The 13,398-nt window shown below is 38.7% G+C and overlaps 1 protein-coding gene across 1 annotated transcript in view; it reads left to right on the top strand.

Annotated features, from left to right (window-relative positions):
• Positions 1-1,417: 1,417 nt before the first annotated feature.
• The window catches only part of LOC149564206 (squalene monooxygenase SE1-like), a 121,892-nt gene continuing 109,911 nt past the window's right edge, over positions 1,418-13,398 (top strand). The window contains exons 1-2 of the mRNA XM_089827277.1: positions 1,418-1,665; positions 13,153-13,264. Coding sequence (XP_089683403.1) covers positions 1,447-1,665; positions 13,153-13,264 — 331 coding nt within the window. The 5' untranslated portion in view covers positions 1,418-1,446. The remainder of the gene's footprint in view (positions 1,666-13,152; positions 13,265-13,398) is intronic.

Raw genomic sequence — 13,398 nt, 5'->3', positions numbered from 1 at the left:
CACTCCCAGTCCTACAAGCTTCTCAAGTTGACAAATGGGGAGATTTTAATGATAACAATGATCCTCTATTGTCATCTGCAATTGCTCTCGTGGCACGAGGGCTTTCTCTCCCTTTGGCTTAGGGCTTGGCCCTTTTAGTTTTCTTTTTTTTAAAGTCTATTAGGATAATACCCAAATGTTAGTTTTTGTTTAGGATTAGCTCCATGTTGATTGGGAGTTGAGTTTCCTCCCAATTTTATTTCAATGGTTATGCACTTTTCTCCCTAAAGTTAATAGAATTGGTGCAGAACTTTAATCCAAAAAAATGCGACTAGAGTCCTACTATTGTTTCTATTGATGGGATTGTTGGCCCTTAGAGGACTCGAGTGAGTAGTTTTGATTCCCTTTCCAAGGGGGTTTTTGCTGCCCTGATTGCTCGGTATTGTTTCAGTTTTGAGACTAATCTTGAGGGTCCTATCTACCTCGAGTGAACAATCATCTAAAATCCATATGACTTTAGCCATTGTTATAAATACTAATTGACAATTCTCTTCTAGTCTTCACTCAAACAATAATATTAAATTTTAGACCAAAAAACTGACGAAAATTAAAGTTAAATTGAAAAAATGCCTAACTTATTTAACAGTGAAGTATTATCAAGCTAACCATAATCAAACAAACAATAAAAACAAATCAACGATTAGTGAAACTCCAACTCTTCCTAAATCCTTGGTCAATTATTCTAATTTTTTAAAATCATATTGTCTTGATTATTAAATGTTCAATACACAAATTATGTAGATAACACAAGCAAATATATCTATATAAAGAGAAAGATCACATATATATGTATACAACATAAAAAGAGAATAATTTTTTTTAATAAAAAATATAATTTTTCTAATAATACCTTATATAAACTATAAATATTGAAAACTATAATTAAAATTAATTACACACATATATAATAAATAAATAAACAAGAGTGGAGAAAACACAACGAAACATTAGTTCTTAACACAACGAAACATTAGTTCTTGTTAGAATGAACGAGAAAAAGAGCGGAGAGTAAAAAAGCATGCTATGCAATATATTTTTATTTTATTTTAATTTAAATACGTTTATATTCAAATCGGACGATTCTTCCGAGAGGAAAGATGAAAAAAGAAAAAAGGAAAACAAGTGTCGAGGGACAAGAAAGCACATGCCCACACTCAAATACTTGGTTCGGGATTAACGGTTAATATTAATTCATATTTTTCAGTTTTTGTCAGGCATTTCTAAGCAGAAAGCGTAGCGGTTTCGAGCTCACCTGTTTCATTTAATTCGAATACGTAGAAGATATTTTTTCTTCGTCAATCCCATCCACACATCAATTAGCTGTCACTGCACCACAAACCGATGGTTTTATTAATTCGTTAACGGGAAGTTGGAAGTTGATTTCGATCTCCCGGGTTTTCAATTTCAATGGAGTATTTGGGGGTTGCAGTAGTATTTGCTCTGCTTTTTGGAACAATTCTTTCTTTGGTGCTCACACTACGCAGGAACAAGAATTCAAGAGCAACAACTTTGACAATGTATGTTCAGAGCGCCCTACTTAGTGAAAGTGAAGGGAAGGAAGAAACAGACGTCATTATTGTTGGAGCAGGCGTCGCGGGTTCAGCTCTCGCTTACACTCTTGGCAAGGCAATTCTTCTCTTTTCCAATAATTTTATTGAAAAGCTTTGTTATATATTTTTGATTGCTCTGATTTAGATTGCCTTTAGTGTTTGGATCGAGTGCATGTATTAATTAGTTGTACAAAATTGAAAGTAATGATTTTCATTATTAAATATAAAATTGAGATAACCTCCTTATGGATAAGTCCTATTTAGATGCTAAGAGGGGTTCCAGGCACTGCAATATGCAAGCGTAGCGCAAGATACTAAAAATAAAGATTTGATTGGAAATTAAAATATTTTGATTTACGTTAACAGTAGACCCTGAGGGGACGAATTTTTTTTTTCAACACTGGCTGGCATTTGCTAGACCCTCGAAAGCATCTTAGATATGATTGCTTACTTCTCTAAATGACATTTTCAACAAGCTTTTATATATATATATATATATATATTTCCGAGATTTCTTAACTCGACTATTTTTGTAATTTTTTATGATGTAATAAATGCTTCTAATATTTTTTCTAGTACAAACTAGAGAGTTATGAAGCTTGCCATGGATCCAAGCAAAGTTTTAGCATCCTTTATGTAGAAAAAAAGAAAGAAATTAGTTTTATCGACCACGAGGCTAAAGATAGTCTATGAGACAGATCACTTCACAAACTGATTTTTACATTTCTGCCCTTTTCTTGTGTAAGTTGATGATGAGTGTTCCCAACTGCTCAACAATCCCCTTATTGAAAAAATCAATCCAAGAGTTCACTGTTAAGAGAGTAGTAAAAGTGTCCCTGCTCTCCTTGAATGCGTCACATTCTAAGATCAAATGCTTTTCTGTTTTCGCTTTTTTGGAAGTGCAGAAAATACACTCTTTCTTCCCCAAGCTTCTTTGGGCCTTTTCCAATGCCTGTTTTCACAACAAAGTTGGTGAGAGTTAATCATTAACCGAGCAATGAGAATTTTGGCCCCAATGTAATCTTTTTGGCGATGGTTATGAGTGGGATTAAATTCTGCAGTATAATGCTCTTTCTTTCTTTCTTTCTTGTCAAACCTTTTTCCCAAGAACGCTTGTATAATTTATTCATAACAAAAGTCTTTATCTCTTTACTATATATGGGGCATGAATTTATGTAAATATCCCATTTTATGAAACCATTTGTTGTTTTGACAAATCCACACCGTTTATCTTTTGCAGAATGTGTTACTATAGACCACCTTAGGCTATCTTCCCTCGAGCATTTGCTCAATTCTTTTTAAATACCTTATAAGTCGCTGTAATGAAAAATAACTTAGTGTAGAAAATTGCAGAATTGAGCAAACAACATAATATTTACGTGGAAAAACTTGGTAAAAATATATCAGTAAAAAACCACGGGCCAATCTCTTAACTTTTACTGCTCAGGAATTTGCACAATTACATAAGTGTTCAAAAGATTTAAGAACAATCATGACTGTGAGTTCTAGATAACAACTGAGTTGCAGCGCTCGAAATACAGACCACTTACTAAATTTAGCAAGTATGGCTCGTACAACTACATGTTAAACACTTGTTGAAATTACTATTTTAGGCAAGCCACCTACACGACTTACTAGATGACTAGATGGATGACTTCACATTCCAACAGTCGCACCATAGCAATTGCTTCAACAGGAGCGGCCCTTACCTCACTCAACATGATATCATAGGGAACTGAATTTTTAATTTTTAATTTGTTTATGATCAAGTGTTTTTGCTTTTTATCAATTTCTTTCCACTGTAAATCAGAAGTGCCGCTGGCCTACACTTCACAGCCATAGAGAACAAATGGCAGCACTAAACCCCAAAGAGAGTTTTGGTGGTTTTCCAATCCCATATCTCTGCCTCTCTACATCTATTTTGGAAAACATACAAAGCTTTCCAACCTTCCAAAATTCTCTTAAATTTGCACCCTTCCCAGCTTAGATTTTTATTGATGTCAATTCCGAGGTATTTGTAATCTGACACTTCTTCAAGAATGCTGCTCTCAAAATAAAATTTATGTTGGTCATGTTTTCTTTTATTAGAGAAAATGATCACTTTAGTTTTGCTGATATTAACTTGCATCCCCACCATTCTACAAAAATGCTCAAGGGAAAGTAAGAGTTTTTGTAAGTCACAAGCAGGATTAGAGATCAGAATAAGGTCATCTGCATACAAAAGAAACCTTGTAACAAACTCGCCCAAATCAATGCCCTCTCCCTCTTGTAAGTTTAACCACTCTTCAAGTTTGTCACTATATAAACCAAAAAAGGTAGGGGAGAATGGGCACCCTTGTTTGACCCATATATCACTTCTAAAACTTTTGGAGATGCCATCTGAACTTCTGATTTTTTTTTAACCTCCTCATATAGCCTATGAACAACAGCTCTAAGATGAATAGGGACCCCAATTTCTTCTAACCTGAGCCAAAGTTTGTCCCTAGGGACTGTGTCAAACACTATTCTGAAATCTACAAAACAACAAAATCCTTCCTCCTCCTTCTCCCAAACTTTTCCAATGATGTACTTTAAAAGTTATGCTGTGATCAATAGTAGAATGCTCAGGTCTGAAACCTGCTTGCCCTTTAGCACATTTGTGAAAGATCCCTGATGGATCTCTGCTGCTAATCTGCTGTAGCTTTATTATATATTTTTCTTTTAATTTTGTTTTTCCTGTTTATTAAAGTTTTCTTGCAGAACTAGACGGAAATGCAGAAGAGTTTGTTTGTTTTTGCGTTTTTTATGATTATTCAACATAGAAATGAGAAGGAGCAAATGATATGAAAAGAGTCTGAAAATAAATAACAATGTGCATTAAAATCAGAGTTGATACAAATTGTACTAGGCAGATCTCTGAATTATAGAGCCAAATAAAGGATCCAGTACATTTCCCCTAACAATGACACCAAAACTAGCTGATGAAAAAGGGCTGTGAACATGCATACTTCTGCTGCTGATTAACCAACTCTCTATATTTCAAAGTGCTGCAAATGGCGGCTACTGCTGCAAGGCTCACTTTCCCATGTACCAATAATCGCGCCTAGCTAAACAATACTGCAGGCCCAAGCTGAAATGGCGTCCTCCTTCCCTGATAATAGCTGATACCATTGAAAATTCCAAGACCAAATACTGCTGAGGGTTATGTCCTAGCCAGTAAATACCCTGGGGTTTGCGTCCCAGAATAAAATCGCCCAAGCAGAGCAAATTTGTAAACAAGTTTTAAAATGCATAAGTTATCTTGAGGAATGGTGCCTCCATCTCCTTATAACCCCTTCCAAAGCAAATCGAACCCTAAAGTGACTCCAAAAGGCGTTGGGTTACAAAAGTGACTTAAGTCTTATTTTAAAGTGGCCATGTTACTAGAAAATGACCTTTTTCTCCGTAGAAATAAATCCGTTCACTGAACCGCCCTGAGACCAAAGAGAAAGATTTAGAAAAGTTCAAGACCTTTCCAACGAGCTATCACACCAAGGGGTATGTATTCAGATGAGGTCAAAAACCCCTTATTACTCCAAAATGGCTATTAACTTAGCCTTATTTAATTATTAAACGCTAACTTAGGAAATATTAAAAATATAACCCAAATAGCTACAAAATGCCCAACTGACATCACAAACCATAAAATCATCCGATCACCTGTCTGTGATTGAAGTCAGAAATCAAGGATCCACTGGCAGTCTCATCCCTAAAATCTAGGGATGCTCCTAAAATTTAGGAAACAAGCTCTATCCCTCTGAAACTGAACCCAAAGAGAAAACCCAACCCTGTGCATGATCATACCTCCTAAAAAGTAGGAATGAACCCCATAAATGTAGGAACTATCTCCTAAAAACAAGGAACGTCTCCCAACTGATCAATAACCGCCAGAACAACAAGTCCCCAACATTGAATAACCATACCGGGTCTCTATCCAACCCTGTTAGCCTACAAGACCCCATAATAAGCTAACTCACATGTCTCTGCTAGACTGAGCTAGAGTGGGGACATGACAGCCCTCCCCTCTCGGAGATGCTTGCCCACAAGCAACTGTAATGCTGGATGCTGTAAAATGCTCTCACCCTCCCAGGTGGCATCCTCTATGGGAAGATCTCTCCATTGAACTAAATACTTTCGAATCACCCGACTTCTCAGCCGCCGTTCCCTCACCTCAAGAATCTCATTAGGGACCAAAATCAATTTACCTTCCTCATCCATAGGAGGTAACTTGGGTGAAACTGTAATATGCTGTCCAAGGGCCTTTTTCAGGCAAGATACATGAAATACATTATGAATTCTGTTGCCAGGTGGTAACTTGACCTCATATGCAACCTCTCCCACTCGCTTGAGTATCCTGTATGGACCATAAAAACGTGGTTTGAGCTTCTCAGCTCCCCCCCTTTTTAGGGTGCTCTGCCGATATGGTTGTAAGCGCAAAAAGACCATATCATCCACCTTAAATGCTCTCTCAATCTTGTACCTGTCAGCGTACATCTTTTGTTGATTTTGGGACTGCTGTAAATTCTCCCTAAGAGATCTCATGACATCTTGGTTCTCCTGTAACCAATCCTGAGCCAAGGGAACTCTACTGTCACTAAATGCCAAATCAGTGAAAGATAATGCCTCATATCCATAGAGAGCTCTGAAAGGCGTCATGCCAATGGACATATGATGCGTAGTATTGTAACAATACTCACCCAAATGCAACCAATGCACCCATGCTTTTTGCTGTCTTGACACATAGTTACGCAAATATCCCTCAACCCACTTGTTGACTATTTCTGTCTGCCCATCAGTTTGAGGGTGGTAACTAGTACTAGGTGTCAACAAAGTACCTGCTAGCCTAAAAAGTTCCTGCCAGAAGGAACTCATGAATCTGTTGTCCCTATTACTCACAATGGTCTTGGGAAGACCATGAAGTCTAAACACCTCTTTGAAGAATAACTCAGCCACTTGAGATGCTGTAAAATCTAATGCAATTGGAAAGAAGTGGGCATACTTTGTTAGCCTATCCACAACAACATAAATGCAATCTTTCCCCGGAACCCTAGGAAGACTTGTAATGAAATCCATTGAGATCCCCGTCCACTTCTGTTTCGGTATAGGTAATGGCTGCAATAATCCCGCTGGGTAGGTATGCTCCGACTTGTTCTGCTGACAAGTCATACACTCACGGACATGGCGTAAAACATCATCTTTGAGACCCTTCCAAGAGAATGTCTCACGAACCGCCCTGTAAGTCTTACCATATCTTGGGCGTCCTGCTGTAGGAGTATCATGGAGAGCATGCAAAATTTGTTCCTTCAACTGAGAACCTGGAACAAGGTAAACCCTGCCTTTGTAGTAGATAATATCATCTACCACATTGTATCTGTCATCCAGTATCAACCCTTCCAAGATCTCACGAGCATACTGATCCTTGGAGTACTCAACTAAAAGTTGAGCCTTCCAATCCGTTGAAATCTCGCTCAATGAACATAGGGCAGCCAATGAAGGTTTCCTAGAGAGTGCATCAGCCACAATATTATTCTTCCCCTTTATGAATTCGATATCAAAGTCATAAGCTTGAATTTTGCTAACCCATTTTTGTTGTCGATCATTGAGCTTTGTTTGATTTAGGAAATACTTCAGATTGTTATGGTCTGTTCTCAACACAAATTTGCTGCCAACAAGATACTCTCTGAACTTGGCTAACGCGTGCATAATAGCCAACATTTTCTTATCATAGGTAGAGTACAAATTTTCATTGTTTTGCAGCTTCTTGCTCTCATAGGCAATGGGGTGTCTATTTTGCATCAACACTGCTCCTATACCCAAACCCGAGGCATCACACTCCAGGACAAATGGCTGCAAGAAATCAGGTAGTGCCAAAATGGGGCAAGTACTCATAACCTCTTTGAGTCTATCAAAGACCCCTTGTGCTTGTTCTGTCCATCTGGAAGCCCCTTTCTTAGTGAGATCTGTCAAAGGTGCTGCCAGCTGCGAGAAACCCTTCACAAATCTTCAATAATAAGCACACAATCCAAGGAATCCTTGTAACTCAGTAATGTTTCGAGGAACAGGCCAATTCTAAATCATTTGAATCTTCTCTTCATGCACCTTCACCCCCTCAGCACTGATCACATGACCCAAATATAACACCTCCCTCAATCCAAAGTCACATTTGGAGAGCTTAGCAAATAGAGACTGACTCTCCATTATGCTAAGTACCTCCTCGAGATGTCTGAGGTGGTCCTCCCAAGTACTGCTGTAAATCAATATGTCGTCAAAAAACACTAGAACCGATTTCCTCAACTGCTTGTTGAAGATATGATTCATACAGGACTGGAAAGTAGCTGGTGCATTGGTAAGGCCAAAAGGCATTACCAAAAACTCATAGTGCCCGTAGTGACAACAGAAGGCAGTCTTGTGTACATCCTCTGCTCGTACACGTTTCTGATGATAGCCTGAACGAAGATCAATCTTAGAGAAGTAGATAGCCCCATGTAACTCATCTAACAACTCATCAATGCGCGGAATGGGATATTTGTTTTTTATTGTCTTCTTGTTCAAATCTCTATAGTCTACACACATCCGTAGAGTCCCATCCTTCTTCTTAACCAGCACTATAGAAGAAGCAAAGGGGTTGGAACTAGGCCGAATGAAACCCATGTCCAATAGCTCATGAATAGTCTTCTCAATTTCATCCTTATAGGCTCTAGGATGATGGTATGGGGTAGTAATCACTGGCTTCGCTCCATCCTCCAACTCTATACCATGCTCAAACCCTCTATCTTGTGGTACTCCAGGAGGTATATCACCAAACACTCTATCGTGACGACCCATCACTGACTGAATGTCTACATGAAATACATGGGCATCCTGAGATATGGGTGTTTTGGATTTAACCAAATAGTGTGTAGCCGAAAGCACATCATTATGCCCAAGGATGGTCTCCATCTTGCGAGAAGTCACCTCTCTAGGTCCACCATCCGATGGCGCCCTCAAAATCACCTTCTGCCCACCAGAAAGAAACTCTAACTGCATACGGTGGTGATCAATAATGTAATGCCCAATACCTTGTAACCATTGTATGCCCAAAACCACATCATAATCTTCTATGGGAAGCACATAGAAGTCATCAGTCAAAGTATAATCTCCCATCTGAATACTAAGTTGTGGAATCCGCTTGGTACAACCCAAGACGGCACCATCAGCCACCTTCACTCCAAAACCACCAAACTCCTCGTACTGTAAGGCACGCCTCTCAACTAAATTCTGATCAATAAAGTTATGCGTAGCACTTGTGTCTACCAAACTGGTGATCTGCTTACCCTTAAGTGTACCTTTCAACCAGAAGGCATGAAACTTAGGATAACTGGAGAGGGTAGCCATAGCTACTTTAGTTGATGCCACAGGCTCAGGGGTGTCTAACTCTAAGTGTGTCTGAAACTGCTCAACATCCTTTGTATTATCCTCAATATCAGTATCAGGAACCTCCTCATCCCCTAACTTAGAAGTCACCTCAATCAAATGAACCTTTCCTTTACCCATGCAATGGTGTCTTGGTTCCCATGGTTCTTTGTAGGAAAACACAACTTTTTCCTCCTCAATTCATTCCTCGTCTCCTGATTCATCCAAGGAGTTTTAGATGAGGACCCTCCTTTGTTCTGTGACGTATTGGCCTTCTGTGCAGGCCGTGAATCTCTAAATGGTTTCTTATTTGCCTGATAAGAAGTGGGAACAGTATCCAGTCTCAATGTCACATCAATAGCCTCCTTAAGAGTAGCTGGTTGGAAAGCATGTACCAACCCTTTTAGCCTATCCTGCAAACTCTCAATGAACAACATCACACTACGTTTCTGGGGTATATCAGGTACCATAAATGCAATATGCTGGAACTCATTAATATAGGCTTCTGCATGACCAGTTTGTTTAAGGTGAGCCAACTCCCTGTAATAAAGTTCTATATCCTTACGATCAAACCGTGCAATGAGTCGCTCGGTGAACTCAGCATAGGAGTGAACTAAGGCATGATCTTGGGTGACCAATCCATGGTGCCACCAATCATAGGCAATCCCCTCTAAATGCAACACAACAAACTGAATAGCCTCATGCTCAGGCATGGGCCTCAATGAAAGGTATATGTCCAGCTCGTGGACCCAAGCTTGTGCGCTAGTGTCTCCTGAGCCGTTATATGGGGCCAATGTAATCTTCCCAGTAGCTCTATTGAGGTCATAATTCTGCTGTTGCTGTGGTAGTCTATTACCATAATCTCCCTTGAACTTGGTTGTATCTCTACGCTGTGCACAATACTAGGGAAGAGGGAAGACGTCCGTAACCTCAGGAGGTAGAGCTCTCCACTCAGCTGTGGCTGCCAAAACTGACTCTTGAAACCCCACTTCTGGTGGTTCCACCTACATTGGCCGTTCACCTGGTATGAATTGGGGAAGCAATGGCCTATTTGTAGTAGGTGTACGATGGCGATGCCTCCTACTGGAATGAAGGGAGCTCCCAACTGAAGAATGGGACTGATGGCTGTGCTGACTGCTAGCCACTGAAACTGATCTACTTTGCCTGCCTCTGTGTCCACCAATCTCCAAACGCTCCAAGGTATCCTGTAATCTGTCTAAAGCCTGAGCGATCCTGGGCTGAGTAGTGAATAGGGTCCGCACCATCTCTCTTTCTTTTGCCTCTGTAGGCATGCTGTTGCCAGCAGCAGCCTGTGCCTCACCCATAGTTGGTATCTGTGTGTCTCTAGTGGCCTTTGCTTGCCACTGGTTTCTCCTGTGCTCGTAGAACCTGTGTATTTCTCCACCAGGATGCATAGATTTGTATTCAATTCACCAACTAGTAACTACCCAGATGCCGAAATGATTTATCAAAACTTTTTATCCAATACCCAGATGCCAAAATCTGTTGTGACAATTTCTCACAAACCCTACAGGCTGGCAAGATGTAGGCTCTGATACCACTGAAAGATCCCTGATGGATCTCTGTTGTTAATCTGCTGTAGCTTTATTATATTTTTTTCTTTTAATTTTGTTTTTCCTGTTTATTAAAGTTTTCTTGCAGAACTAGACGGAAATGTAGAAGAGTTTGTTTGTTTTTGCGTTTTTGATGATTATTCAACATAGAAATGAGAAGGAGCAAATGATATGAAAAGAGTCTGAAAATAAATAACAATATGCAGTAAAATCAGAGTTGATACAAATTGTACTAGGCAGATCTTTGAATTATAGAGCCAAATAAAGGATCCAGTACATTTCCCCTAACAATGATGCCAAAACTGGTTGATGAAAAAGGGCTGTGAACATGCATACGTCTGCTGCTGATTAACCGACTCTCTATATTTCAAAGTGCTGCAAATGGCGGCTACTGCTGCAAGGCTCACTTTCCCATGTACCAATAATTGCGCCCAACTAAACAATACTGCAGGCCCAAGCTGAAATGGCATCCTCCTTCCTTGATAATAGCTGATACCACTGAAAATTCCTAGACCAAATATTGCTGAGGGTTACGTCCCAGCCAGTAAATACCCTGGGGTTTGCGTCCTAGAATAAAATCGCCCAAGCAGAGCAAATTTGTAAACAAGTTTTAAAATGCATAAGATATCTTGAGGAATGGCACCTCCATCTCCTTAGAACCCCTTCCAAAGCAAATTGAACCCTAAAGTGACTCCAAAAGGCGTTGGGTTACAAAAGTGATTTAAGTCTTATTTTAAAGTGGCCATGTTACTAGAAAATGACCTTTTTCTCCATAGAAATAAATCTGTTCACTGAATCGCCCTGAGACCAAAGAGAAAGATTTAGAAAAGTTCAAGACCTTTCCAACGAGCTATTACACCAAGGGGTACGCATCTAGATGAGGTCAAAAACCCTTTATTACTCCAAAATGGCTATTAACTTAGCCTTATTTAATTATTAAATGCTAACTTAGGAAATACTAAAAATATAACCCAAATAGCTACAAAATGCCCAACTGACATCACAAACCATAAAATCATCCGGTCACTTGTCTGTGATTGAAGTCGAAAATCAAGGATCCACTGGCAGTCTCATCCCTAAAATCTAGGGATGCTCCTAAAATTTAGGAAACAAGCTCTATCCCTCTGAAATTGAACCCAAAGAGCAAACTCATGGAAACCCAACCTTGTGCATGATCATACCTCCTAAAAAGTAGGAATGAACCCCATAAATGTAGGAACTATCTCCTAAAAACAAGGAACGTCTTCCAACTGATCAATAACCGCCAGAACAACAAGTCCCCAACACTGAATAACCATACTGGGTCTCTATCCAACCCTGTCAGCCTACAAGACCCCATAATAAGCTGACTTACATGTCTCTGCTAGACTGAGCTAGAGTGGGGACATGACAATTTGTCGTTTTTTCTGTCCACTTGCTAATTTTGTTTTCTATCATACTCTTAAATAGCTTTGCAGACAAATGGGTTTTCATAATGGTTCTATAGTCGGATGGGTTATTGATGTCCCCATTCTTCAGAAGAGAAATAGCAAGACTAGTTGTTCAATCTAAAAATATCCTTTATGTCCTTAAAGCAACAGCACAGAAGGCAGTGTGGGTGATTGGTGTTTGCACTTTTCGGTAAACATTTGAGATCAGGTTATTGTTGACGCATTTCTGAATTACCTTTGCAAAAGTTTTGTAGATTTTGTAACACGTTTCATTGTGAAAAATTTCTGAATAATAGTTCTCACAACTGTAGAATAGTAAGCATGCATATATGCTCAATCTATCAAAATAATTATTTTTGGATATTTTACATTAATTTTTCGTATTTGAAAAAATTAAAAATAGAAAAATTGAAATATTTGTGGAAAATTAGGTGAAAAATACCCTATAAGAAATAATGACACTTTCACTCATCTTTTAAGGAAACAAAGTTTGGCCCTATGGGGGCATTAACCATTCACTCTTTCTTTTAGTCGCAGACATGCAAGAGTGAGAATTGATTCCAAAAAATGAATTTGCTCTATCCAATATGAATAACAAAATACTCCTGATAATACATGCATAAATAGTTATAGGATTCGTCTACTTTGAGACTCTTCATAGCACCCAAAAAGTGAGCAACATCTATTTGGCTAAATTTATTTCAAATTTCTCAGGATCCTCTAGATCATTTTTTCTGGAAATTGGAACTAAATCAAATTTATAAAGTTTATGGAACATTCTTTGGCGTACAACTCATGTTTTTCTCTAGCTGGACATTGTGCCGGATAAAGAGTTTTTAAATTAATTTCTGTATCCATGTAGTGAGCTATGCCATATATCCTTGTTATATCTGTTTCATGATACATCACATTTGCATTTTTGTAAAATGAGCTTTCTATTGATTAATTATATCTTTGACATACCTAGCTACTAGACAACATTAAAGTAAAATTTAAGAAAGATGGAAATTTTGCATACATTTTAGTGAAAATGCAAAACTGTAAAACATTTTTGGGAGGGTTGAATTAGTTGAGAGCATTGATACAGATATTGATGGAATGCTGGTTTTTGTGATGCTTTCTCATTTTTTGCTATCCAATGAAATGCAGGATGGAAGACATATTCATCTTCTCGAGAGAGATTTGACTGAACCTGATAGAATTGTAGGGGAACTCTTACAGCCAGGCGGTTACTTGAAACTTGTTGAGCTTGGTCTCGAAGGTATATCATTTGGATCTATTATTTTATAGAGCTTGTGACTTCTCTCCATGTTTTAGGTTGGCAGCAGGTTTCTGCAAAATGAAGAGGATCCTTTTTTAACTATTTGAGTGTTTGATTTCATTTCCATGCTATTG

The sequence above is a fragment of the Cupressus sempervirens genome, chromosome 4 (genome assembly GCF_028749045.1).
Source record: "Cupressus sempervirens isolate cs-2001-9-10 chromosome 4, ASM2874904v1, whole genome shotgun sequence".
In the NCBI taxonomy this organism is placed as follows: Eukaryota; Viridiplantae; Streptophyta; class Pinopsida; order Cupressales; family Cupressaceae; genus Cupressus; species Cupressus sempervirens.
This window is presented reverse-complemented; position numbering and strand designations above follow the sequence as displayed.